Genomic DNA, 25571 nt, shown 5'->3' with positions numbered 1-25571 from the left:
AGGGAAGTAAGACTTTGAACCAGAACTTTGATTGTTCTGGATTTATACCACTGGTTAGGCAAGTTTATGATAGAATGGGAATCGTTAATCATAAGATATATGTTTGTCTAAAAGATGTTTGCGAAGCGTTTAAGGAAGAACATTACACTAAAGTTTAGAACACAGCTTCATGTTCTTTATTAAACGTGAAGACTTTTGAAACGTAAATGAAAGAAATTTTCCATATTTGCGATTTAAAAAATATATTTTGGAACATAATTTAGAACGTCCTATCATATACATATGTATATGGAATAAACACAAATAAACGTTACAAAGCCTCAGCTATGGCTTAGGCTAGTGGACACATACAAAAAGGACACATAACTTAATTTATATTTTTAACACATAACTTAAATAGAAGACCAGCTTAGTAGCTAGTCGATCACTATAATTTCCTGCTGAACAGCGTCAATTAATTGCTATAACAAAAGCTATGTTCAGGCAAAATAGAAAGTAATTTTAAATAAGATTAATAATTTAATAATAAGTTCATAAAAATAAATTGAAGACATAAAGAAATTATCACTTTTGAATACACTGCAATAAAAGCTTTTCTTAAGCTGCAATCATTAAAACTGATTTACAATAAAATTTAAATAAAAATGTATAGATTTTGCATACTTTAGGGGTTATTAAATGGAGTTTTTAAAATGCTTATAAGAAAATAATAATTCGAGCTATACTAACAAAAAATTAATGCTCAAAGGTACGTAGAGATAAAAATCTTAAAATTTACAAATATTCATTGTTAAAAATAGACTATCAAAATTGGCAACTTAATAATAGTTATAAATATTGTTGGTTTTTTGTGTGTTTTATAAATTTAATTTTAGCTTACATACATATTTAACAGGCAATATCCATTCCAGCTGTCCAAATACATACAATACCATGATATTCAACCAGTGTCATGGAATTAGTTGACTAATCATAAGATTCATTTTCAATTGCGATTCATATATGTCCATTTTCACCCACTTAAACAGCAACCAGCCTTTCTTAAGGGGCTGTGGGCAATTGTCAGTGCCATTTTGATTTTTGAGCATTTACTTCAGCGCGTAGATTTTGGGTAAAAATTATAAATAATATCTGTGTGTTAGAGGAAGTGAGAATAAAAAAAGTTATTAAAATTTGTTATGGCATATGCTAACGAGCTATTTAAGAATTCCAAACGCTTAAATTATTATTAGGAAAATATTTATATTTTCTAAACAGCTTTTCTTTTGGTATTCTTAAACAGTGGATAAATACTTTTAATAATGAAAACATATTTGAAAACAAATAAAAAATTAAAAAAACAAAATAAAAACAAACCTGAAAGAAAATTGTTATAATAGCACTGGTTGATATTATAATAAGATTTCTTTCCATCCATTCTTCACCCGCTTGAACACAGCCTTTTTCATAAATAATTTTCGAAATTTCAAAACTCTTAAAATAAAAAGAATAAAAAACCAAAAATTATAAAACAAATTGATAAATAAAATATTAAAAATAAAACAACATATGGGGGATTAGACATGAAGTGAAACAACTTTTGAAATCGATGTCTTCCTATCTGGAACCTTGGTGCAAGGTTAGTCCTATTAGATACATAGTAATTCAGACACAATTTTTCAACAAGATCGGTCGAATTAGAGGCGGTCAAAATTAGATATTTTGGCCAAACAGGTGTTTTTTCTCATTCATGTAACTTATTACCTATTTTGTCCCAAATAGTTTAGATAGCTATTTCTTCAATCTTTCGAAAATTTTCCAAAATCAAAATCTTTTTTGACTTTTTTGAAAAAAAAAAAAAAAAAAGACTTTCTTAAAAACTTGTTTGGTATCTTTGGATTTTGGATAAGAGGTTCGAAATTGTTGAAAATTTTACAGATATAAAACAAAACTAAAATAAATAAATTAAATTCCATAAAATTTCATATAAAAATAATAAATTACTTGACAGTAATATTTAAAATGAGTTTGAAATGTATCTGAGCATGAGTTATTACGCCAACTATTTCCTCCAAAATCAAGATTTTAAAAGAGCATAAATGTGGCATTGGTTTGTTTTGTTATTTCTTCAATATTATTAAAACTCATTTTAAATTTTACCAAATATCCTTTTAAATTTGTAAACAAATTTGTTTTATTAACCTGCCAAAATATTGTTAGCATTATGTAGATCCATACAGACACAATGTGAGTCTCCAAATACTCTTCACCAGCCCGCAAACAACCACGTTCATAAATGTGTCTATCTACTGGCTATCAATTTGTGTAATAATTTTTATAAAAATTCCAGTTTGACAAGCATTTTGGGGAGATAAGAAATATGTTTATGAAAACAATGTAAATATAAGGAATATTTGTATATAAAGTAAACTTATTTTATAAATAAAAATGCTGAAATTAAAATTAAATTTACAGAAATTTATCAAACTAATTTTGTATCTCAATCGAAATAAGATGCTCAAAATCACAGGTCAATGAATCAGTTCAAATTGTTGGGGGATTCATCATGAATTAGGGCCCTAAATTTAGACATTTAAATGTAATACAATTTTGAAAACAAAACGAAAATCTGATTTCAATAACGAAAACAGTATTTTCAATATTTTTTTTATTAAAGTTCAACGAATAACGAAAATTGTATATTCACCCCTATCGTGAAGAACATGTGAAATTTATGTTCTCATGAAATATCCATTTCCCTCGAAGGGAAAATTGCTATCGTGATATTCCCCCTGAACTTTTCATTCACAATAGTTGTTTTTGTTCGTAACAGCTGTTTATTGTCAAAAAAATTCCATCTAATAATTTCACAACATGGGGAATTTTTTCACGTGAACAAACTTTATGAACGAAAAGGGAACATATTTCATGTAATTATCAAAATTATCAAATTCAAAACTTGAAAAATTGAGTAGAAAATATTAGAAAATGTCGTTTTTGAGCACATGAATATGTGAAACCAGTTCAACATGTGAAAAATAACACAAGTTTACAAGATTTTTGCTCATGAATTGAAACATATGGGGATTTGTGTATTTAGGTCTTCTAACTTCGAAAAAAATGTTAAAAAAAATCCTGGACGTCAAACTTTTGAGATACATATTTATTAAAAACGAAACATAAAAAAATGTACATTAAATTAGGACAAAAAAATTGAAATGAAGTGTTTTAGTCCACTTTTTATAATTATTTTCATTTGTCTCCCTCACGACACTCAGTACAGTAGTCTCCTAGCATATTCTGATCCCAAAAACCTTGATAATTCTTCTCGATAAACTTCAAATCTTGATGGAAACGCTCTCTATGTTCGTCACTCATGCGCCTGAGGTTTTCCGGGAAAAAATTCACATGAGAATGTAAAAAGTGAATTTTGAGGGATATATTTATACCCATCAGTTCAAAATTATGTAATAAATTCGCAACAATATCTCTGTAATTTTGACTTTTCTTATTCCCCAAAAATGTTTGTACAACAAGTTTAAAAGAATTCCATGATGCTTTTTCAACATCGGTTAATAGACACTCAAATTTGGTATCACCCAAAATTTTTCTTATTTGAGGACCCACAAATATCCCTTCTTTTAATTTAGCCTAAGAAAGACTCGTGAACACGCTGCATAAATATTGAAATGCCTAATTAAACCTAATTTAATGTGGAGTGGCGGCCAAACTATTTTTTGTGGGTCAACCAAACTGACATATTTAATGTTCATTTTACCTGGATTATATTCACTACAATTTGTGCGAATCGAATGAGGGACCCATTTTTTATCATGATTTGACACGGGGAATCAAAAATAATGTAAATAAGCATTTTGAAGTGTTTGTGTTATAGGAAAACCTCGATTTAACTGAATAATTTTTCCGCAAATAAAACAAAAATGGTCTGGGTTTATTTTACACTTTCTAGAAGACATTTTAAAATAGTTTTTACTTTAGAGTTTTGTATTTAATAGCGATTTATTAACGTTTATCTACAAAAAAGATGTACTTTTAAACAATATTTATTTTTTTCCGTTAATTTTTTTTTGGAATTTGTCAAAAAAAATACAACTCTGAAAGTATCTAGTAGCTTCGCCAGAGTATTGAGTTCCCAAAAACGATGTAAATACCTTATTACCACAATTGGGTACACTACAGTATGCATTAGTAGTACTCAGGGCAGGTGAAAAATAAAAACCCATATATCTCAAAATTTTGACGTATATGTGGGAAACAAAAAAAGGTCAATTAGCTAGCGTCCCTAGCTCTTCTCAAAAATATAAGATTCATTCCATGAGCAAACAAAAATGTTTGATTTGTAAACTAGTGTAATTGAATTGAAACAGTTTAGGAAAAAGTTTATTCTGTGAAATATTCATATCGTCAACTAAAATGCTAAATAACGTAACATCACTTTTCATACATTTATAGGAGAAACAAAAAACGATATAAAATAAGAAACTACTTGAGATATTAAAACAAAATATTCAAATCTAAATTGCAATGAAACTAGAAATATATTTTAAAAAAATATATATTTTTTTGAAATATATTTGTAGTTTTCTAAAACCAAGATGACGTATCATCAATATAAATTTGTATGAAAAAATAAAAATATGTTTTTGATTTTAAATAGAAGCAGTTATAGATATTTTTATATTTTTTTTTTTATTTTAATTCTACTTGATGATACGTTGTTTTGCATTTTGGTTATAATTTTGTTATTTTTTATAGTAAAAGTTTAAAATTTTGTACACATATGTAATATGATGTTGTGAATATTAATCAAAAATAAAATCAATTTTGAATATTTTGATGATATTTTCGCATTTTAGGTAACGATATGTCTTTGAATATTTGAAATTTTTGTCTATCTGCTATTTTTTTAATAGATAGAGATGCATTGAAATGAATATTTAAAATTTAATTAACAGTTTATTTCTTAAATCAAGAATATTTTTAAATATTTAAATTTACTTTGGAAAAAATAAAGATTTTCATAAAAAAATTATTAAAGTTAAACTTGGACAAATATAGAGTTGTATGAGGCTGGAAGGTCCGTTTATATGTCTTATATGGCTTGTTTTGGGAGAAAATACAAATATTTTCAAAAAACTTAACAAAAAATATTTTTTTTGAAATATCCTAAAACAAATCAAGGTTTATTTTGAAGTGGTAACAAAATCATTTTTTTCCTCTCCATACGAAGTGAGTCGCTCTAATGTACATACTTAAGATTTGTCTGCATTTTATATTATTATCTACGTACAAGACTTAGAGCCAGTTTTTGACTTCGTATTTAAATATGAATTATATTTAAGTTCTATTTAAATACGAAAATGAGTTTCTCAGTGCTTTTTTAAATGATACTTAAATGGCCAACGTTGGCCATTTAAATTCTATTTAAGTTTCATAAACTACCATATGTTTTTGACAGCTGACTTTTGTTGTTTGTTTTTTTTTTCACTCTATTGTAGTAAAAAAAAAAACAAACAACAGCGTCTTGCTAAAAAAAGCGTCTTGCAAAAACTACAATTCCGATGCGGGGCAATTGGAGCTTCTTTTGTGCATTTTCCTACCAATAATTTTATTGTTTAATAAACTTTTATTTCTTATTGGGCAAAATGTATCAATTTTTGTTTTGGTTGAACAGCTGTTTTAAGCAAAACTATCGATAAATTTTTGATATTTAGTAGTGCTACCATACTTTTATCTTATTTAAATAAGACAAATTATGTAGCACTGAAAAACTCAAACTGTATTTAAATACAACTTAATTTTAAGTTAAAATTAACTAAATACGTATTTAAATAACAAGTCAAAAACTGGGCATTAATAAAAATAACATTAAATCTAGATACCGTGGTTTTAGCTAATATATCTATAAATACAAAAAATGGAAACTTAACTTATATATACCCCTGCCACTCATGGTGAAGGCTATAATAAAAACTTACTTGCTTATGCACTTTCAGAAATATTTCCAAAATTATGCGCCAGACAATGAATTTATTCAAATCTTTTTAATTTAAACCTTTCTGAAGATTTGTTGAAACCGTATTTAACTTTGATAAAGATCTTGTTTCCCATTTGTAAAAGTTTTAATAAATTTTAATATTAAATATGTACATTCTGGATGTTGGAATTGCGGGTAATTTTCTGCCGGCACAAAGTTTTATTTGGTTTCGCAAAATCATTGTTAAATATATATTTTTTTTTTGTTTTTGTCTGCGCTGCACATTTTAAATTCAACTTAGACGGAAAATTAAAATAATTCGTTTTCTTTCAATGCAGTTCTGTTTCATTGACGACAAATATTTCTCCGTTAATTAAACCGACTTCTTTGACATACAACAGCGCACTGATATACTTGGATTGTATTTGAATTATAAATTTAAGTCTAATTTTTATACCCTTCAGCTTCGTGAGAAGGGTATATATAAGTTTGTCATTCCGTTTGTAATTTCTACATTTTTCATTTCCGACCCTATAAAGTATATATATTCTGGATCCTTATAGATAGCGGAGTCGATTAAGCCATGTCCGTCTGTCTGTCTGTCCGTCTGTCTGTCTGTTGAAATCAATTTTCTGAAGGCCCCAGATATCTCCGGGATCCAAATCTTCAACAATTCTGTCAGACATACTTTCGAAAATTTTGCTATTTAAAATCAGCAAAATCCGTCCATAAATAACGGAGATATGAGCAAAAATCCGAGACAACCTCTGAAAATTTCATCAAAAAACACAATGTATTGCATGCTTTGACAAAAAAGCAACAAAACGTATGTTTTTGGATGTACATGCTTTGCGTATTTTGTTTTTTTTTGTGTTTTGTTTCTTTTGGAGTTGTTGTTGTTTTTTATACAACTAAACGTTTGTTTGGTTGTGTGTTGGTTTTTTTGACAAAAAAGCAACAAAACATGCTTGGATGTGCATGCTTTGCGTATTTTGTTTTTTTTTGTGTTTTGTTTCTTTTGGCGTTGTTGTTGTTTTTTATACAACTAACGTTTGTTTGGTTGTGTGTTGGTTTTTTTGACAAAAAAGCAACAAATCGTATGTTTGGATGGCATGCTTTGCGTATTTTGTTTTTCTTTTGTGTTTTGTTTCTTTTGGCGTTGTTGTTTTTTATACAATTAAACGTATGTTTGGATGTGTGTTGGTTTCATTGGCTTGCGTATTTTGTTTTTTCTTTTGGTGTTTTGTTTCGTTTGACGTTGTTGTTGTTTTTTGTGTTCTTGATAAATTTAGGATGCTGTACGCTGAAAGTGGGCAATGTACATACATACCTATATACTTATTATAAAAAATAATAATGCATCCACAACAAAGGTGAAGGGTATATAAGATTCGGCATAGCCGAATATAGCACTCTTACTTGTTTATCTTATAATTACTTTCAGTTTGCAATATATAAATGTTTAAGTTAGATAATTTAAAATATATGTAAAGAGAGAGACTTCGGGTAAGATAACTATTAAAGAGAAATATAAATTGCTGTACGGCTTGCCAGACTTGTTCTCTTGTGTTCTCTTCCCAAAGTTGGGGAATTTAAAGCAGGGTTTACAATTGCTACTATATTAGCCGTCAATTGCAGTAAATATACATTTTTATCAATCTGCATACTAAAAATATAGTTACTATTATAATTTTGTATAACTCTGCTAATATAAATGGCTGTTACTATTCATATATTACTATACAAATTGCAATGTTAGTTTGCAATTTCTAGTAGCAGATACAAACAGTTGTCAACTCGTTATTGTAGCACAACAACCAAAATATATGTTCGTGCTATAGCAGCATACACACTTTTTTGCCGAACTAATATTGCGCGTCAGCATTCGTTTTTGTTTTGTTGTGCTAGCAATTTTCTCTGGCAGCAATTTACATTTCTTTGGTTGCTCTGCTATGGTTGCATTGATATTTCTTGTTTTTTGGCTATTTGGATGCTGCTAGTTATTTTATTGTCAAGTATGTAATACGAAATAACGATTATTCATTAGTGGAAATATTTTTGAATCTAACTGAGATATTGACTTGCATTTTTTTTGTAAGACCAAAAATTAAAATATCTAAACAAGAAAAAAAATGTTCGGAATAAATGTGGATCAAATTGTTCCTAATATGTATTTGCAATCCTATTAAAATTTTGATAAAAATTTTAGTTTTAGAAACTCAATAAATATGTAATATGTAATAAAATCTTTATTTATTAGCAAAACTCAATGAAATTTTCAACGTTTTTTAAATTTGTCATTCCAAATTACAAAGTGTAAAAAACCTTTTCAAAAGGTCAAAAGGAATCCCACAATTCCTAAAAATGTATGCGAAAATCCCGAAAATGGTATTTTTTACAATTTTAACCATAGGATCTACATTTCCTCCGGGGCTGGGAAAATACTTTGGGGATAAATAGGAAACACATCAAGGTTTCTAAAGCTGCTTTCCGTTTTTTGATCCCAACTTTGGGATTTTAGAACATGTGGCCCAAAGTTGAAATTTTGATAAAAAAAATAGGTCAAATTCCGAAGGACGAAAGGGCAACATGTTCAAAAAATAGGACATGTTTTTTATACCAAAATGTTCTCTGTAAAGCTACCTTACAGAAAAACATAAAATTGTTATATGTTCTTAAAGAAATTTTTTTTTTAATAAAAAAGAGTTCAGTCACCTTTTCATCCAAAAAACAGCAAAAATCTTCTATTTTTTGAATTCTTAAATTGAAAATCGTTTATTTTTGGATCTATAATCGATATTACTCTGAAATATTTTGTATATTACTGATAATTTAGTTGTCTAACTAACAAAAAAAATCGAGCCTGTTCGGTACAAAAGTACGACATATATTTTTAAAAAAGCGGACCAATGTATGGCAAAATTTTAAAATTTCAATTTTGAAATGCTTATAACTCGAAAAGTATAAGAGATAAATAGCACACGCAAGCATATTTTTTCAAGACATAGGCGAGCGCTTTCTAAACATATAAAACTCTTTGAAATCGAGTGGGAAACAAAAAAAATGGCACGTGTTTAAAAATTTTGCATGTCGAAGGTACCTTATTTTGAGCCCCCATAGCGCCGCCCCTGGGGCATTTGTTGGGCCCATTTTAATAATTTAAACTCGAATACTCATTGGCTACGCCCGCGTCAAATTTTATCCTGATCAGATCAGCAGTTTAGAAATGCCAGATTTATTTCAAAAAAATTTTGATTCTGCCCAACTGTATATTGGGTGTGTTTACTGATATGTTGTTATGCACTTATCAAGAACAGCAACTGATAGCATCAATTGCAGAAATGTCAATTGTGCTATAGCACAACCACAGAAGTGTGTATTTTTGCTAGAAAAGTTTGACAGCACAACAAAATAAAACGAATGGAGTGCAATATTAGCACGACAAAAAAACAGTGTGTGCTACTAAAGCACGAACATATATTTTGGTGGATGTGCAATTAATTGTGTTTGATACTAAAAATTGCAGACTAGCATTGCAATTTTAATAGTAATACGAACGAACAGTATGAATATTTATATTAGTTGATTGTGATGAAATGAGATAATTTCATATTTATTGCATAGTCAAATGTAAGCAATATGTTGCTAGAGCTGAATATCGAAACCCTGATTTAAAGTATATTCATCCCTATCGCGAATCAAATTTTTTTTTATTTATTTTATTTATTTATTTCAAAACATGTAATATAAAGCCTACAGGCCAAAATAACAATTTCAAATTTTCATGAAATTTCCCATTTTTCGTTCATAAACTTTGTTCACGTGAAAAAATTCCACATGTTGTGAAATTTTTAGATGAAATTTTGTAAACAATAAACAGCTGCTACGAACAAAATCAACTATTGTGAATTAAAAGTTTAGGGGAATATCACGATAGCAATTTTCCCTTCGAGGGAAATGAATATTTCATGGGAACATAAATTTCACATGTTTTTCACGATAGGGGTGATTAATATTAGAATAGGATTGACGAATATTTTGCTAAATTACCAAAAATATCTAAAGTAAATATTTTTAAACAACTGTTTCATGTTCTTAAATTAGATCCAATTAAGTATTTGCAAGAAATATCCTAACGATTGCAGTTTATATGCAGATCGAAAATTCAAAAATTCTTCATAGTTATGGTTTTTTACTCACAATACCAATTTTGATATAAGATTTAGGTCCGTAAGTCATCTGCTTTCTATCAAAAAAATTACTATTCCAAAAGACCTGTTTTTCCAAAATTTAAAGTGTTTATCGGTGTTGTCATAGAATCCAATCATTGTCGGAATCGGTTTTCAAAACGACAGAAATATGTATCGGTTTTATATTCGATCAACAATTAAATTCTTTATCGAGTACAGAAAAAATGACATTGGATTTCATAAGTCAAATGTGCCTTTTTTGTCGTTTTTAAAACCGATTCCAACAATGATTGGATTTTAAAATTCCAAAAATTTTCTAAAGTTAAGTTGGATACCGTACCGTTATTCATATAAAAATATATAGCGTTACCACCATTCTATAAATGATTTTAAATTATGAAAAGACAAATTTTTTACATCAGAAAAAAACTTATATACATTATTCCAGCCATAACTTATCCTTGGTTCAACAAATTATTATTTTTTTATTATTATCTTTTCTAAATCATTAATTTTCAACTGTTATTTCGGTCAAAGTGGATAACGGAAAAACTTTTCAAAATAATCCAAAATGGACTTTCCAATAAATAGCAAAAGATCAGAAGGTTTATCGTCACTCTGTTTCAGAAGCAATTAAATAGTATAAGTGTGAAATAGTGTTTATACGTTTTTTTACGTTTAACAAATTTCTATTATTAAACCGTTTGTTTAAATTATTACGATTTTGGTGGTAGCGAATCGTATGCATATTTGAATAAATTCTTAACGAAAGTCAACCAACCTCTGAATAATTACTTTTTATTAATTCAAATCTATTCCAAATTGAAGTATATTTCTAAATTTGTTTTTAATCATTTACAAAATGAATCACAAACATTTTACATTTTGTTTTAGATCTGAATTAAAGAAGCATGGAATGATTTAATAAGGAATTATATAAACTTGAACCATATTTGAGGATTTTAAAACCATAAAAATCTCAGTTAGATCGCCTGTATGATCTTTGAGTGTTCATACATCCTTCTTACGGTCACTCTGATCTAAACAAACATCCTTAGCTGGCATCTCTTTCGTTATTTCCTCATTGTACATCATGGTAAATAATTTATATTCAAGCCGTACGAAAAGTACAGTTGTTAATTTTGAAATAATAGTTCATGTACGTAACTGCAATTATGGTTTCCAGATAACTTGGTACTGCATTTGAATTACCACAGTTTGTGGTTTAGGTTTTACTAAAAGTTTCTAGAAGAACAGAAACGAGTGAGTTAAGCAACAATTTAACGTATACAGTGACGACAAATCGAATAGCATGTTTTACATGAAAAACTTAAGCACTATTTTAACAAGACGAAGAAAAAAGTACAAATGTTACTTTTGAAATAAAATTATATGTACGCAACTTCAATTGTGGTTTCCAGATAACTTGGAAATGCGCGAGTTAAGCAAAAATGTAACGTGTACAGTGGTGACAAATTGAATAGCACGTTTTGCATGAAAAACTTAAGCACTACTTTTAACAATTTGAATGCAAATATTCCAACATATTTTTTAAAGGTTCATAATATTCATATTATTGTCTTATGTGGTGACATAAGAGTGCCATCGAAGCCGATGGCACTCTTACATTACATTATTCTTATTTTTCAAAAACTTATGTATCATAATGCAATTTCGTTACCCCCTGTCTATACTTGACAAATATTTATCATAACAATAATTGACGTTTATTGTCAAGACAAAGTTGTCTGTGCAAAAGCACTAACAATTTTGTCACAACGAAGCAATAATACTAATAAATGGGAACTATACCTGATAATTTTTTATCTTGATAACCATTTTGACGTTTATCATGATAAAAATTTATCAGCTAATATACAGGGGGTTATAAACTGTATTAGATTTTCAAATAATACAAATGATTTTTTTGATTTACGGCCAGTATTAATAAATTGTTTGAAACAATTCAAAATCTTAACGGTAACGCTTATTTGGACTAATTTGGCTTATTTCAAACTTATGTAACGGTATTTTAACAAAAACTGTAATTACGCATTTATCTAAATTGTTAATACAACAAAAATTAAGAATAAATTTAAAAAAAATTGTGCAAAATTGCATAATAAGAATCTACATAAGAGGTACTTTTTTGCACCTTTTTGGTATTTTTATAATATTTGGGTTGAAATCACCTAGAAACAATCAAGTTAGCATAATTTGTTTACTAAGTAAATGGGTTCTAAAAAAATTGTGCTTAACAAAACGAACAACACTAGTATAAAACGAAAAAAAAAATATTTAATTTTAATATATAATTTGTTTATATATTAGATCAGGATTAAAAACATTAATTTATAATATTATCGTATAAAAAAACGCATAAAAAACATACTTTATTTTTTAACAAAAGGTTCATTTTCCAAAATAAAAATTATTTTATATCAAACATCCTTAACATTTAATGGGGTGACTTATAGCAGTTAGATGTATCTATTGATAAGTAAGAAACTTGTTACCATTTCCAGGTTCTCATTTTCCCAAATATTTTAAATGTGCGAAAAAGTCCCTTTTGTTCTGCGGCTCCTCATAACTGATTCTATATGTGGTCATAATTTGGTGAAATTCTACTTCCCAAAGTGGGTCAAAAGATCAATTGAAATACTACTTTTGTTCTAGATGTCTACTAACACAAAAAATTTAAACTCAATTATTTCGAAATGGCAAAAAAAATATACACTATTGTTTTATTTTAAATTCTTTAAATTTCAATAAGCTCAATTATTAAAATCTAAATTTTTTTATTTCTATAATTTCAAATTACATACATATTTATAGAATGTCTGTAACGGTACTTAGGGGTAATGTTATTTTACACTCCGATTTTTTTACAAAATTTGGTTGAACAAATTCTAAAAATTTAAGAATTTATCTTTAAATGATGATAATTCCAAAAGTATTCCGTATGATCTGAAGATTACATTTCAATAAAACTTTGAAGTTCTTGGCTCAAAAACCCCGATATTTAGAACACTTAAAAAAACAGCCCAATTCATTTTTATTTCCAAATTTAATTTACTATCAAGTTTGGCTACCATTCGAAACGGTAAATGGTAGCGGTAAGGACAATTTCTATTATTTCGCAAACGGTGATTTAACGGTAACGAGATTTTGTCTTATTTCGGTAAGGATATTTTTATTTTAACTCCTATAGATTTCAATAAACTCAACTGCGGAAAACATCAATAGGTGTTTTCATAATCTGGGATTATTTATAGGATAAAGGTATTTTGAGGTAACACTATTTTCGATTATTTCGGTAACGGTTACAGATAATTTCGGTCTGACTATAATTGAGGACATCAGCGCAATAGTGGTGCAACCCCCAATTTTTTGTGATTGCTGTTCTGATACATTACCATGTGACGAGCAAAAGTCGTAGGCACTTGTTTTTGCCTCACATTAGTTTTTATTTGTTATTATTCAAATTTGTCTAAACGTTAATTGTATTTAGTTTAAGTAACGCCACCTAGTAGTAAGTAGGGAAAACAAAACAAATATCAGTACACTTAATTTGCAACCATGGGACAGTAACACCGCTGTGTATTAACTATTGTGTATGTATGCATGGTTGATCTGCCCTATAAAAGGAGAGTATTTGTGAATAATCAGGCAGTCAGCCAGCAGCCGGCGAAGAGGTAAGATCTTATTTAGCTGTTTAGGGGTTATACCTCTTACAATTAAATAATATCTCAAACTCCGAGAATAGCGGTTATACCCACTCTCGTAGTTTGCCTTTTTTTCTGGTGAGATTTACTAAAGGTTTTATTAGTCGGAGAAGGGGTTATACCTCTGCCACCTAATAAAACTGTGGTAATTGAGTATTGGTGGGATTCTGTGGTTATACCCGTGCTCAGCTTACTCAATCATCTTCCCACTCCGGTACTCCCTCTTGTTGACGCCCGTGGTGGTGCCGCGGTCAACGGAGAGAATCCCTGCGGCCTAAGACGTAGAGAGTATATACGGGAAGCCCGTCATCGCCGTACCTCCGTGAGAGTGTACTACGGAAGCCTTTCCCGTCATCGCCGTACCTCCGTGAGAGTGTACTACGGGAAGCCTTTCCCCGTCATCGCCGTACCTCCGTGAAAGAGTACTACGGGAAGCCTTTCCCCGTCATCTCCGTGAAAGAGTACTACGGGAAGCCTTTCCCCGTCATCGCCGTGCCCCCCCTTTTCGTAACAGTGTACTACGTCTGTCGGTGGCTAACGTCATAATAAAGTGTTGTGTTAGTGTATAAAATAAAGTACGATTTATAACGTTATAAGAAAAAGAAACTGGCTTTTTAATCCCCTGGCTTAAAATAAATTTTTGTAACGAACCCTGGGAGCCGCGAGCTCTACCCCAGCATAAGGTGGAAAAACCTGTCGTTACAATGGCGCCCGAGCAGGGACATTAAATAAAAGTGTCTAAAAAAAAAAAAAAACATTAATAATAAAAAATTGTAAATTAAACTGTACGAACTGTGAAATAAACTGTGTGTGTGGATTATTTAATCCGAAAAAAATTTAGGTTGAACCTAAAAAAAAAAAAAACAGAATAAAAGTGTGAAGAGATGTTAAAAATCGACGGAACAGCTTACATTCTTTAAGTCACCGGTGATGGAAGAGAAAACTGAGTGCAGAATGGAAGTAATAGAAAAGATAAGGAAGTGGGACATACATTTCGATGTAAATCGTGATCCATTAGAATTCATTGAACGTGTAGAAGAGCTTTCATGTATGTACGATGTAACCTTGGACACGTTGCCAAAATTGATGCCTGAATTCTTACGAGATCGTGCCCTTATCTGGTTTCGAATTAATAACAAATCTTGGGTTAGTTGGAACGATTTTAAACTCGATTTTAGCCAATTCTTTCTCCCACCAAGATATTACGAGAAACTAGAAGATGAGATTCAAAATCGCACACAACGACGTAACGAAAAATTTAAGGACTATCTTCTGTCCCTACAAAATCTTATGAGGCACTCTAAGCTGTCGGAAGCGCAGAAATTGGAGAGGATATTTAGAAATTGCTATCCAGATTACCAATGGTATATTAAAAGGAAAGATTTTTCATCCCTACCAGAACTCACAACGCTAGCCGAAGATTTGGAGAGCATTAAATGCAGGCCTCAGCAAAACAACGACGATTCCAGAAGACAACGTCCTAGATGCCAAGCTTGCGAAGTTAATGATCATGACATTGGAAGATGTCCCAACAATGGTAGTAATTCGGAAAACCATTTCGGAGGGCGACGGAACTGAGGCGCAACGTCCCTCCAAACCACCACACCTCAGTAAAACAAACAGCATTACGATGCGAAGAGAACCGTATAACAGCGACAATCCTGATACAAAACAAATTGATAACATCTACAATAGATACCGGTGCAACCAGAAACTTTATAAGAGCCGACTTTTTAAGCCAATTTGAAGGTGACCTCAAGAAGGTAAACGAAGAGCTGGAAGTAATATTGGCAGACGGATCACGAAAGCAAATTTCTGAAAGCGTACAAATTAGTGTCACCTTTGGGAATACAACAGAAATGTGCATTTTTTATATAATGCCAGACTTTTTTGAAGAAATGATATTAGGCTTAGAGTTTCTACGAACCTTTAACGCTACGATAAATTGTGCTGGATTAACCTTAAACTGTGAGTTTAAAAATACCTCAACGAAACCCTCTGATGGGGGAAAACAACCGCTCATTGCCCATTCCGAAAATGGAGGCCATCGTACTATTCTAGAACATAGTCCTGATCCGGACAAGGTAGCTGCGATAAAGGAAATGAAACCTCCGCGAAGTATAAAAGAAATCCGAAGATTTGTGCCAGACTTCGCCAAGATTTCCCACCCTCTCACACAACTATTAAAAAAGGGAACACAAAATACCGATGCCCTATCTCGTCAACCGTGTGATACCCTGAATATTATAAACACTAACTCAATCTCGAATACGTGCCGTTGGCTCGAAAAACGAATGAAAGAAGTGACGGAATCACCAAAAAAATACTCTGATTATAGTATTATTAATGGTCAACTGTATCGTCACTTTCCATTTAGTATCAATGATGATGACTGTAACCCATGGAAACTTTGTGTCGCGAGTCCTCTAAGAAACCGTGTACTACAAGAAAACCATGACATACCGGCGGAAGGTCATCTTGGTATACGCAAAACAAGCAATAGAATTGCTACTCGTTATTACTGGCCAGGAATGTTTAGAGACATTAGGCGATATGTTCATAAGTGTGAATCGTGCCAACGTCATAAGGTTAGCCAACAACGCCCTGCCGGCGGAATGCTGACCCGAATTCACGAGGAACCCTGGGCGACAATATGCGCTGATTTTGTCGGCCCTTTACCCCGTTCAAAGCATGGCTGTACGATGCTTCTCGTGTTCATAGATGGGTTTTCCAAATGGTGTGAGCTTGTACCGCTTCGTAAGGCTACATCCGAAAGCCTCGTGAAGGCATTTAGAGAACGTATCGTTGCCAGATATGGGGTGCCGAAGGTCATTTTTACCGACAACGGTACGCAGTTCAAATCACATATTTTCCGTAAATGTTTAGCTGAATATGGTGTGACACAGCAATGTACTGCCACTTACACACCTCAGAAAAACCCTACGGAACGTGCAAATCGAACCATAAAGAAAATGCTCGCGCAATTTGCTGACAATCGATACAACAAATGGGATGATTTCCTACCTGAAATAATGTTGGCGATGAACACCAGCATATCGGAGGCTACGGGTTATTCTCCAGCATTCCTTACCCAAGGACGAGAACCCCAATTACCAAAAGCTCTCCACGATGAAGTTACGGTAGGAACCGGTGCTCACAACCCACACCCCGATGTACGTGCCAAGGGGATGAAAGAAATCTTCGAAATAGTGAGGCGAAACCTCATGTCCGCGTCCCTAGATCAGCAGCGGCATTATAACCTACGACGTCGGTCTTGGAGACCCAAGATTGGGGATCACGTGTTGGTGCGACAACATCCCCTTTCTAAAGCTTGTGAAAATTTCGCAGCCAAGTTACCCCGAAGTTTGGAGGTCCATACCTCATTAAAGGATTTGTATCCCCCGTAATAGTAGAGTTAGATAATTGTAAAGATAAAGAACACCGTAGGACACATGTTAGCGAATTAAAACCATATACAATTTGAACTTATATGTTATTTACTTAATGTTAAACTAATTAATAGTATTTTTCTTTTATCTATTTGATTCAAATCTAGCCCTACTATTGAAATAAAAAGAAAAAAATAAAGCCATGACGGACAAGTTGGAAGAAACCACCAAGAGTAAGCCATTTGGGAAAATCAACAACTCCCTGTTAAGCATCCTCATCGTCAACTACTTGTCATCCTAATCATCGTCAAAGTCGTCATTCTTATCATCGTCAAAATCGTCATCCTAATCATTGTCAAAGTCGTCATCCTCATCATTATCACCATCAACTTCCTTGACACCGAATAGAGCCTCACTAACTCCATCAACTGTAACGTCACCAATCCAACGTCTCCAACTCCAACAACGCCGATTTCAACATGGCCATCATCGTCGGGTCCATCAATCGATGCGCCAAAATTCACGTCACCCGCTACCCTGCCATCAATACTAGTCAGTTATAGTAATCCAATTCCGGCAGAAGAAGTCCGTTGTCAAGCAAGGGTAACGAATTCTATTAAATGGAGTGACCAGTGCTATTTGAAACTATCGAATGCGGTGACATATGCCGACATCTTGTAATTTGTCTCTGTTTTGTTTATATGAGAAGAGAGGCGATGTGACGAGCAAAAGTCGTAGGCACTTGTTTTTGCCTCACATTAGTTTTTATTTGTTATTATTCAAATTTGTCTAAACGTTAATTGTATTTAGTTTAAGTAACGCCACCTAGTAGTAAGTAGGGAAAACAAAACAAATATCAGTACACTTAATTTGCAACCATGGGACAGTAACACCGCTGTGTATTAACTATTGTGTATGTATGCATGGTTGATCTGCCCTATAAAAGGAGAGTATTTGTGAATAATCAGGCAGTCAGCCAGCAGCCGGCGAAGAGGTAAGATCTTATTTAGCTGTTTAGGGGTTATACCTCTTACAATTAAATAATATCTCAAACTCCGAGAATAGCGGTTATACCCACTCTCGTAGTTTGCCTTTTTTTCTGGTGAGATTTACTAAAGGTTTTATTAGTCGGAGAAGGGGTTATACCTCTGCCACCTAATAAAACTGTGGTAATTGAGTATTGGTGGGATTCTGTGGTTATACCCGTGCTCAGCTTACTCAATCATCTTCCCACTCCGGTACTCCCTCTTGTTGACGCCCGTGGTGGTGCCGCGGTCAACGGAGAGAATCCCTGCGGCCTAAGACGTAGAGAGTATATACGGGAAGCCCGTCATCGCCGTACCTCCGTGAGAGTGTACTACGGAAGCCTTTCCCGTCATCGCCGTACCTCCGTGAGAGTGTACTACGGGAAGCCTTTCCCCGTCATCGCCGTACCTCCGTGAAAGAGTACTACGGGAAGCCTTTCCCCGTCATCTCCGTGAAAGAGTACTACGGGAAGCCTTTCCCCGTCATCGCCGTGCCCCCCCTTTTCGTAACAGTGTACTACGTCTGTCGGTGGCTAACGTCATAATAAAGTGTTGTGTTAGTGTATAAAATAAAGTACGATTTATAACGTTATAAGAAAAAGAAACTGGCTTTTTAATCCCCTGGCTTAAAATAAATTTTTGTAACGAACCCTGGGAGCCGCGAGCTCTACCCCAGCATAAGGTGGAAAAACCTGTCGTTACAACCAATATCAATACAAAAGTGAGGTAACGCTATTTTCGAATATTTATGAGATTTCAAAAGATTTTTCAAAAATACGGGATTTACAATAGATGGCGTATCTTTTGAACGCGATTTTTGTCTTTACTAAATTATATGTCACTTAGTTATTGAACATTATAGTAAACAATTTTTTTTTTGTTTCGAAAATGTCGAAGTTTATTCCAACTAAGCGTAGGTTGTGCGTTAAGTTTAGCTTTATATCTTTAATTTAAAAAAAAAATTCGGCTGAAGCTCACCGATTGCTCACCAAAGCTTACGGTGAATGTGTTCCATCGGTTTCAACGTGCTAGAGATGGTTTGTTCAGTTATTAGCTTAAAAAGATGAGCAGCACTTTTGGATTTGAATCGATATGTTGTCTGATAGATTAGAAAAGGTCATAGCTAACAATGGCCAATACTTTGAATAAATTTATATTCTACAAATTTATATTCTAACCGATTATGGCCAATAGGCTAGGTTGTTGAAAATAAAAAAAAAAAAAAAAAAAAAAAATGTTCCAAAATAAAAGCTAAAAATTAAAAAAAAATCCCGAATTTTTAACTCATACACCCAGTAGGTTAACGGTAGCTTAGCGGTAACGGTAGCCAACTTTGCTATTTAAAAAATAAATTAGCAAGGTTTGCATAATATGTATTTGCTTAAAACAACATGTATTGTGTCTTGCTATTATTTTGAACATTTTATATTATAAACTTTTCCTTATCAACCAATAACTCTTAAGAAATAACTGTAAAATATTAATATATATTTATAGAATTCAATAATTCTATAAATTCATATGAAAAGAAAAAGAAATGTTTTATGTTAACAACCACAACAATGACGCAGTCCACAAAAACAACCGCTCAAAACTTGTTTCTCACTAATAATGACAAAACCAGCGTTATGTGTTTGTGTAAATAATAAATATCTTAATTAAATATTTCTTTGTTTAGCTAAACTCTGCAAGCCCGTAATGTGTTTTAAAAACCTTTAACCACAACAAAAGCTTTTCGAATTTTATAAATATGTATGTTATGCTTAACAATTGATTATTAAAATTTTATAACAAAATGTTTACGTTTTACGTAATATTGGATAAATTTTAATACCATGTAGTTGTAATCAGAATAAAATTGTGTAATACTTACGTAGCCCTCTTTGCGTACATCATAACCGCATTGTTTGTTTTTAATTAATTCATGTGATTGTCGACGACAACACGAGAATGGTACGCCACAAGCCTCTCGGCTGCCAATGGCATAAGAGGAACAATTGAAATAATTATTACTGTCCCAATCTTTGGGACCATCAATGCCGCAACACTGCAGCCAGTCTTCTTGTATCCAATCGATGAGATTCTGTTGATCGGGATCTTCCCGATAGTGTATAATAAATGCGCGCAGTCCCTCGGTGGCTTGATCTTTTATCTAAAAATTATGAACACAAAAATAAAATTAATTTTAATATTGTCTACCATAAAAAAAGCAATACATACCCAGCCTTTATCTTTCAGTACAAGATACATTACACCAAAACAAACTTCTACTACCAGCAAAACACACACTAGTAAAATAAACTAAGAATAGAACGTACAAGTTACAATGTGTAAATGTTTGTTTAATAAAAATTACTTACAGTTCCTAATAGACATGTATTTTCACGCAGGGCTCCTACACTCCCCGTAAAACCAATTAGAAATGCACAGCTACCAATGCATATTAGTACAAAGGCTGGATCTAATACCAGCAGGGTCAACTTGTTTAAATTACTAAAAGTGTCTTTTTCATTCCATGCCCAAATGCCAGCTGCCAAAATAATTAAACCAGTCATCTAAAATTGGATAAAAAATGCATTAATTCTGCTAGTTCTGGGAAGTAAAAGTTAATAAAAAATATATTTGATGCCTGTGACTGATTACAAAATGATCGACGGCTGTTAGACGACAGCAGTCGGAGTGCTTTTAAAGATAAATTTTAAAGTGGCCTATGACCACTGCTACACTTTCAATATATATTGACTGCGATCCAGTATCGTGATATTTAGCATTCGGTATTGATGGATAGCGATCAATATAGCGGATCAAGTGATAAATATTGAATGTTTATCCTACTTCATGATATCAACTCTCGATACGTTGGTTTTCTAATCAACGATCGACCCTCACAGCAAAAAAATAGGGCCCATAGACACATACTGCAGACAGCTACTGCCGATGAACTCTTCGTATACGTGTGTGATTGATATTTTACAACACACTTATCAATCATCATTGAACATTTTTTCAAAACTCATATATTAAGGAGTGATTTCGAAAAAACCTTAACATACGTTTTTCCTTAAAACTTTTAACACAAGTATTATTTGATTTATTTTATCAAGTTACCTTTGAAAAGTATTATTGTTAATCAGATTAAAATGAGTGACGAGAAAAAGTGCGTAAATATTTTCAACAAAACCCAACTTGGTCCTTTAAAAAGTTGGCCAAACAAACAAAGGTCTGACGTCAAACAGATTCCAATGTTATTAAACAGTTTCGGGAGAACTTGTCCGGTCTACAGGTTCAGGTAGAAGGAATGGTCCACACGATGTTTGTAAAGCCAATAAATAGAAATCATTTTCAAAAGAGCTCCCAACACATCCGGTAGGAAAGCAGTACGGTTAACTCAGTACTCGTACTATTTGGTATAAAAAGTTAAAGCCAATGCAGGTTTAAAAACATAGACGGTTCAAATAGTTCCTGCCAGGAACGCTGCTAAAATTTTAAAGGCCAAAGGCTGCATAATGGATGACGAAACGTATGTTCTGGGATATTTTTCGCAGCTTCCGGGTCAAAATGTTTATATTGCTGATGCTCGAGGGAATGTTGTAGAAAAGTATAGGAACCAAAAGTAGAAAATTTTCCCAAAAACTTCTTGGTATGACAAGCAATATGTAATTACGACAAAAGAAGACAAACATTTGTTACAAAGGGCTCTATAAATACCGATATTTACATCAAGGAATATTTTCAAAAGAGGATGCATCCATTCATAAGACTTCTTAATGTGTACACTTATTTTTGGCCTGATTATGGTAAGCAAGTTCTTGAGTCTTACAAAAAAAAATAATGATGTATTTATACCAAGAAAGGCAAATCCTCCTAACTAGAGTTTCCAAAAAACCGAAGAATTTCAAAACCGATCGGTTTTGTGATAATTTATTAAATATTAAGTGTTATAGAAAGAAAATCAGTTGATAATATACGATATTCTATACATATTTAAAGTTCAAACTTAACGGTTGTTCAAGAGGATGAACGAAAATTGGTACTTTTTTAATAAATTAAATTAGTTAATTTAGTTAATTAAATAAATAAATTAAATAATATAAATTAAATTAATTAAATTAGCTTATATGCATTAAAGTTGGCTAATTGCTTCGAAGAACCATGAAGCTAGAGACATGTTGTATTAGTATTCATTCACAAAGGGAGACTTAATAATACTATTTATTTTTTCTAATTGGGGTTGCAAAGCGCACCGGGTCAGTTAGTACTCCATAATTGTATCGGATATTTGAAAATAACTAAGTCTTTGTTACAAAAATATAGCATTCTTTTTTTTAAATTAAAGAAATAAACTGTCATTTGAAGTTTAATTGTTGGGAAATACTCGTATGATCAATATTTTTTTAAATGGGTTTCTGTAATTTTTTTTTAATAGATTTCCTTGCCTAACCTGCGAAAGCTAGCCTGCTGAATTGTTTAAAAAAATTAAATAAATCTAGGTATATACACATCTGCTCAAAATAATAGATACACCTAATTGGAAAAAATTTAAATGGCGGTAACATTGAAAATTTCCTCGCAAGCGTTAAGAATACATCATATTATTAAAATTTCTATCTGGCAATGTCATGTCAGTCAAAAATCTGACAACTATTTGCTTTCATGTTGATTTTTAAAAACGAATTTATTTGAATTACAAAAAATTATTTGCTCATAAAAATAGATACACATCAGTAATTTGTAATTTGTTTATATACAATTTTTTTTTTGTGCAATTTTTTGTTCCTATTTACGTGAAACAGTAAGTATAATTTAAATTTTAGCAACAATTTTATAAAAAATAGGACTCTTTTGAAGAAAATGGGACGAAATCATCATTGTACCGAAGATGAGAAAAAAATTGTTCAAACGATGAGAAATCAAGGAAAATCATTACGGGAAATAGCAAAGAGCATAGGAAGATCTTTACATTTTGTCCAAAATGCTTTATCTAAAAAACAAAAAAGAGAAACTCGCGGTAGACCAAAGAAAACCAGTCCAGAAACAGATAGGCGGATCGTCCTTATGGTTAAAAAAGACCCTTTCATATCATCGAAAGCTATTTCTGCGGAGCTATGTAACGAAATCAGTCCACAAACAGTTCGTCGTCGTCTTTTACAAGCTAAATTGCCGGAAAGAATTGCCAGAAAAGTGCCACTAATGCGCCAAAAAAATATCAAGACAAGATTAGAATTTGCTAAAGAGCACTTACAATGGTCCGGGTGTGAAGGCGAAAAAAAATGGAGAAATATTTTATGGAGCGACGAAACAAAAATAAATTTGTTTGGAAACGACTGCCAAAGAAATGTACGCCGACCAAAAGGAAAAGAATTCCACGTTAAATTTACAAAAAAGACGGTAAAACATGGCGGGGGAAACATAATGGTTTGGGGTTGCTTTTCATGGAATGGTGTTGGTCCGATATTCCGAATAGAAGATACCATGAATGCTAGTGGGTATAGAGACATATTGGAAAACGTAATGCTTCCATATGCATCGGAAAATATGACATTAATATGGACATTCCAGCAGGACAACGACCCAAAACATAGTTCAAGATTAGTTAAAAACTGGTTCTTGGAGAATAACGTACCTGTTTTAAGCTGGCCCAGCCAATCCCCTGATTTAACCCCAATAGAAAACTTGTGGAGTTAATTAAAGATAAGGCTTTCGAAGGAAGTTTTCAAAAATAAAGACGATTTATGGGAGAAAACGCAAAAAATATGGTACGAGATTCCATTGGAGAAGTGTCAGAACTTGATATCCAGTATGCCCAGAAGAGTGGAGAAAGTTTTACAAAACAAAGGTGGATATACTGGATACTAGCTTTACTTTAATAATAAACTAATTTTTTTAAGATAAAATTTATTAGCTTTTATTTAATAAGAATTTTTTAAAATGTATCTATTATTATGAGCACCAAATTTTTCGAAATTTAAGAAATTTAATTTACTTTATAATATTTATTATTAATTATGAAATATTTTGTTTTTGTTTTTTACTCTCCTTTTAACTATAAATAAAAATCGACTGAATTTTTTTTATAATTTTACAATATACCATTATTTTTTTTCGTTTTTAAAAAATAAATTTTGGTGTATCTATTATTTTGAGCAGATGTGTATATTTTTACATCGATTTGAATTTAGACAAATTTGCTAAATCTTTGTATGAAAATGTTTGTTTTTCATTTCTAAATTTTTAATTTTTCTACTGAAAATAGATTAAAAGTAAAAACCGAAGAATAAATGACGGTTTCGGTTTTAGGACTGAAAAACCGCGGTTTCGGTTTTGGTTAAAACGGAACACGAAACTATACTCCAAACTGCCTAGATCTAAGGCCATTGGAGAGATATTAGTATCTTGTTAAAAGAGAATTGAAGAGCACAAAAGTTCGAAAAAAGTGACAGAAAGCTCTATAAAAATCTTAAAGGAAGGATTTACGGAAAAGGTTCATTAATTTATCTTTAGTGATTAGAATTACAAAAATAATATTTCTTGTAGTTGTAATACTTATTGGTTTCTGTTTTATTAGCATTTATGTTTGTTAAGATTTATCGATCTCACTCCTTATGTGTGCATATTTTACAATTTTTTTGAGCTTCTTTGCTTGTATATATTTAATTTTTTGTACCTATTTAAACTTGCCCTGATAATCTCTTATTTCAAGTCGCTTGACCGAATATCAATAATAAAAAAAATGACATTACTTCCGAGATATCATAAAAATGTACGCTTACACCAATGCCAAATCAATAGATATCATCCTAATTACATTGTTCATCAATGTAGCTCCAAATTAGGTATCAACGACGGAGCCAATACAGCTTTACTTCGATCGACTTGCACTTCCGATCATTTTTCACAAACTTTTTGCATCTCTTTGACAACAAAGCAAAACACAAAAACAAAACAAAAAATACATTTTTTCACAAATGCACACAAACCCACTCACATACACTGTCGACTTACCCATAACAATGTATTGCAAATAAACAATACATATTTCATGCAACAATTTACTTCTCGAGTTTCATGGCGATATTTTCGAACGGGCATATTTCTTTTCCTTCACTTTATTAAATGTTTAGTTTATTTTCTAAATAATCTTAATGAGATTCTTTAAATGCACTTAAATTACTTTAGGCTTTTAGAGAAAACCTTGAAAAATTCGATATTTTTGCAATGAATGAAATTATAGTAAAATAAATATCCGATTGGAAAATAAAAAAATT

The 25571-nt window shown here is 31.7% G+C and overlaps 1 protein-coding gene across 2 annotated transcripts; it reads right to left on the bottom strand.

Moving 5' to 3' along the window:
- Nucleotides 1–837: 837 nt before the first annotated feature.
- Tsp26A (Tetraspanin 26A) lies at nucleotides 838–25571 on the bottom strand. Of its 2 annotated transcripts, XM_065500906.1 has the most exons (7): nucleotides 25309–25571; nucleotides 20667–20861; nucleotides 20527–20607; nucleotides 20180–20458; nucleotides 2182–2292; nucleotides 1357–1473; nucleotides 838–1131 (listed from the first exon to the last, which is right to left on the bottom strand). In XM_065500906.1, the coding sequence occupies exons 1-7, from the start codon at nucleotides 25393–25395 to the stop codon at nucleotides 1063–1065; spliced, it is 939 nt and encodes a 312-aa protein (XP_065356978.1). In that variant the 5' UTR covers nucleotides 25396–25571; the 3' UTR covers nucleotides 838–1062. The 2 variants fall into 2 exon arrangements, with proteins under 2 accessions (XP_065356978.1, XP_065356977.1); XM_065500905.1 differs by lacking the exon at nucleotides 2182–2292.

The sequence above is a fragment of the Calliphora vicina genome, chromosome 2 (genome assembly GCF_958450345.1).
Source record: "Calliphora vicina chromosome 2, idCalVici1.1, whole genome shotgun sequence".
Classification (NCBI taxonomy): domain Eukaryota; kingdom Metazoa; phylum Arthropoda; class Insecta; order Diptera; family Calliphoridae; genus Calliphora; species Calliphora vicina.
Note: the sequence above shows the minus strand (reverse complement) of the source record. Positions and strands in the feature narration are given on the sequence as shown.

Bases quoted from the DNA above. Each gene is read 5' to 3' on its own strand.
- Tsp26A (XM_065500906.1), bottom strand. From the start codon at position 25,395: ATGCCCGTTCGAAAATATCGCCATGAAACTCGAGAAGTAAATTGTTGC. The intron at 20,862-25,308 runs GTAAGTCGACAG...ATCCAATTTTAG, and splicing joins TTTGCAATACATTGTTATGG to ATGACTGGTTTAATTATTTT. The intron at 1,132-1,356 runs GTTTGTTTTTAT...TCTAACACACAG, and splicing joins TTATAACAATTTTCTTTCAG to ATATTATTTATAATTTTTAC.